This window comes from Penaeus japonicus, unplaced genomic scaffold, assembly GCF_977035675.1.
Source record: "Penaeus japonicus unplaced genomic scaffold, GWHDUDI00000001_assembly GWHDUDI00000016, whole genome shotgun sequence".
In the NCBI taxonomy this organism is placed as follows: domain Eukaryota; kingdom Metazoa; phylum Arthropoda; class Malacostraca; order Decapoda; family Penaeidae; genus Penaeus; species Penaeus japonicus.
In genome coordinates, this window is record NW_028234418.1 from 40750573 (window position 1) to 40754854 (window position 4282).

Genomic DNA, 4282 nt, shown 5'->3' on the forward strand with positions numbered 1-4282 from the left:
GTAATTTCTTTGGAGAGTCATTGGAAAAAAATATATAGCATTTCCTTTCAGAATTTGTAAGCCAAAGGCATGCTGGGGATGGACAAAGTAAATTCTCATTTTCTGAAAAGATATATATACATATAGATATTAGAGATTCTCTTATTATTTCCACGGTTGGATTGGTGACATGAAATAGTAAATATTTATGACCTCCGGCATATTGTCTTTCTAATATGCTTCATTAATTTCTTTCCCATAAATGTAATGTGACTTGTTTTCTCCACAAGGTGTGGACAAAGATATTGTGGAAGACTTGTGCTTTGATGGCATGTATGTGTACAAACTCCTGACGGTTGGCCTGGGTATCAACAATTCATCATGGAGTAACATAGACTTTACTCGTCAGGTTAGTTATTTGTATCATTTTTTTTCCTTTTCTATATATCAACAGGGTAACCACATAAGAATGATTGATAACATTGAGATAGCATTATGTTAGCACCTATTAGAAATGTTTTCACTGCAAATTTTGAGAAAGAACATTTAATAAATCTTATTTAGAATTATGGTCACTTTTATCTACAGGTGAATGGCATGGATATTGAGTGGCCTTTGGGCTTCATGCTGAACCGGACCACCGGTTTCCCTCCTGCTTATGCTGACCGTCCTCTGACTATTTCAACATTATCATTGTTGATCATACTCTTCTCGGCATTCCTCTTCAGCGGCATACTTTTCCTACGTCACTCCATCAAAATCAGGAGGCATAGCGCCTCTTATCAAAGGTGTGACTTTCACCAAGCATAGATGCATTTGCAGTATTTCTCATGCCATGCAACTAGCTGATTATTCTACTCTTTGCCGTATGTAGCAGTTGGGGCCCATTTCAATGTATTCACAACTTACATATAATTGAACTTCAAAATCAGTGAAAATCCCTTGTAATCAAATTGTGACAAGTTCACATCAAGAGAATTACGTTAAGACCAATCTGCACAACATCATTGTGAATGTACATTATGCCTTATAGTCTGAAGTTAAAAGGGATTTATCTTGTAGAGAGCTGCCAGTACATCAACTTAGTAAAAGGATGATGAGAGAAATTTGATAGAAAAAGTAGTTCATGCAAACAAGTACCTTAAAGTTTTAGGGGTTGTGAATTTTGGTCAAGTGATAGAACCTGTGATATATATATATATATATGTATCTATAAAACATTTTAAATTATTTATTGTCTTCTCTCTGTAATCAAAGCTAAAGCAGTCCAGTGGAAATGTGTAATCTGCACACTAATGCTTGCTAATATGCTATTGCATTTATGTACAGTATTTTCAAAGATTGTACCTGAATTCCATCAACTTATGTCATCTCTGGAAGTGGTACTACTTAAGTGATCAAGACAGTTGTGAATCTCATATTATATAAAAAAAACAAGTTCTTATAATTTTTTCTCCATATGGATATATTTGTGTGTGGGTGTGTGTGTGAATGTGAATGTATGTGTGTGAATGTGAATGTATGTGTGCGAATGTATGTGTGGGTGTGGGTGGGTAGGTGAGAACTTGTGCACATGTATGGAGGCATGAGAACGTGTATGTATGTGCAAGAGAATGTGTATGTATGTGTGTGCATGCATGAGAATGTGTGTGTCTGTGGCTCTGTGTATCTTTGTGTGACTGTGAGTAATGCATGTTTGCGTGTGTACTTGTAGAATAGGCCATATATTTATGTGTATGTGCGATGGGTGTAATATGGATAGAGATGCACACATTCAGTCTTTGTGTTTTGTTTTTTGATTAACAGTCTGCTTGTTCTCCTGCATGCATGAGATTATTTATATACAAGAGTAAAATTATTTTTATAGAAACTGAAGGTCATGCAACCAGAAATGGTAATAGTGACAAAAATCTTCTTTTACCCTGCTTGGATTCTTGAATTAATGTCATAGTTTCTGAACTTTGTTATAATCCCTCCTAACTTATATTCCCATCCAAATACAAAGTCAGTCACTTTAACAAATATGATTAGGCATGCGTAAAAAAAGTTCTGAATTACATAAATTATTCTAGGATAGGCTGTATATAGTTTTTTTTTTTTTTTTTTTTTTTTTTTCATAAAGAGTATTCAGGTGATTGGGTGTATTCAGTGGCCCATTTTAGTTGTTGAACGTAAGATCTGTGTAAATCCTTTCTTTGTAGCTCTTGAAGTATTTTCTCTTTTTTCTGTAGTGCTTATGCTATTTCTTTCCTGATGGTTTAGTAAGCTTTCTTTGTAAAGCAATATACAGTGAATATATATAATATACATGCATATATATGTATATATATATATATATATATATATGTATATATATATATATATATTATATATATATATATATTATATATATATATATATATATATATATATATATATATATATATATATATATATATATATATATATATATAATGAATAGCATGTGGATGAAAATATAGTCAAGGACAGAAAGACTATTCTACAAGGCTTGCACTGTTGCTCACGTCTTTTGTTTCCTCATTGCAGGGTTATTGCAGACCATTTTGATCATGAACTCCGTAGGTTTATATGAGGATAGGAAAACGTCTAGCGACATTTTTAAGAGATGAGGGACATGCACTTGGTGGTAAATCTAGAAAGAGATCAACAGTGAAAGTGTGTGATGCATCGAGATTAGAATTTTGGGTGCATCAGAAATATTGGAGAATTTTAGTGGGAGTGGGGTTGGGTAATGTTTTTTTTTTTTTATCTTTTTTAGATGTTAAATGAAAATTTCTGTGAATTTGTTGAAGTTGAGTTGTTGAATTCATATATACCTCATATATTCTTTTGAGATTTAAGTGTCTGTCCGTCTGTATTTTCAAATAGAAAAATTGTTTGTTCCTTAGAAATTCAGTTGTTCAGGGTCACTGAAAAGGAAATTGAGAAATGTATATTGTATTCTAATATATTTGAATCTGATTCATGATATGTTGTCAGGTAATCTGAGTTATTTATTTACTATTTTTTGTGGTTGTGTTTATCAGATTAGATATGTTTTCATTTATATTGTATTGAGTACTAAAATTTGAAATTATGTGGTTGTGAATTTGTGTTCATGCATTAAAAACATTTTTTTTTTTTTATTTAGTATTATTTTTTCATGTTGAGGACTTTACTTGCTCAGCAAATCTTCAAAAGGTTTATGACAAACTAAATAGGGGAAGACACCAAGAGTCAGTTAGATATGGAAATACATAAATAATATATTTTGAAAGGTAAATGGGATATTGGTATACATTGAGCAAAAGTAAATTTAATCTACCTTTGTAAATGGATTAATTTATTTACTTCTGTCAACCATTCCCATTCCTCTGCAAACATTCTTCAAATGTAAATATTCTAAGACAAAAGCTTATGTAAGTGCATATTGAGTTTTAAGAAGAAATGTTATTATCCTGGAGATAATGACATAGCCTTGTAACATATAAAAAAAAGAACTGTGATTATTTTTACATTGAATTATTCTGTGACTGGCAATTGATAATAGATATTGTTAGTTTTGGGAAGGGGTCCTTTCTACTTACCAAACAAAGTATTGTCATAAATATTTTCATACACAAATGAATACTTCTTTGCCATTGATTATTCTTAATTTGGGAATGTACACTTAAGAGCCCATAATCAAATACTAAAACCATCTGGATGATATATTTTGAAGAGAAAAGTATATGTACTGTAAAATATGTTGAAAACAAAAATGAAGAAAGTTTTAAGATATAGTATGCTGAATTATGGGTTGTTATTGTATGTTCCTGAAACATATACTTGTGATTTGTATTAGAATGCTTGTTCTCAGTGTCATAAAAAGCATCACATTTGTGTGTGTATGCCTACATAATGTTAAAGAATGTTACCAATAAATGTCTATGTTTTTCATGTAAAATCTGTGGATTATTTCTTATCCTGCACTTTCATCCTGCAAAAACTCATTGAGAAACCCACTCCATTTTTTCACTATAGTCACTGTCACTAAGTCAAGCAATATAAGCTCCATCCCCACCTTCCCTCTTCTCCCATCTATAGAATCAGGTCTTTCACATTCTCTCTCTCTATCGATCAAGAAATTATGATTATGATTGGCAATAACTGTTTAGGAAGAATGGGTTATTTCACCCGAGTTTATGCAAGTGACCATGGTCTTTCAGTAGAGCCAGATGGAACTTGTACTTAGACCTCCACACAGTTCCATTCTATATGACTAAAAAAAAAATACTTCAGTTGATAAGCTGTAAATAAATCA

The 4282-nt window shown here is 31.8% G+C and overlaps 1 protein-coding gene across 1 annotated transcript in view; it reads left to right on the forward strand.

Moving 5' to 3' along the window:
• Nucleotides 1–3925, forward strand: part of LOC147470339 (ectonucleoside triphosphate diphosphohydrolase 1-like) — a gene marked incomplete at its 5' end in the record, with an annotated part of 8918 nt that extends 4993 nt beyond the window's left edge. The window contains 3 exon segments of the mRNA XM_086545608.1: nt 270–388; nt 568–767; nt 2527–3925. Of these exon segments, the coding sequence (XP_086401734.1) occupies nt 270–388; nt 568–767; nt 2527–2572 (365 nt within the window).
• Nucleotides 3926–4282: the final 357 nt, after the last annotated feature.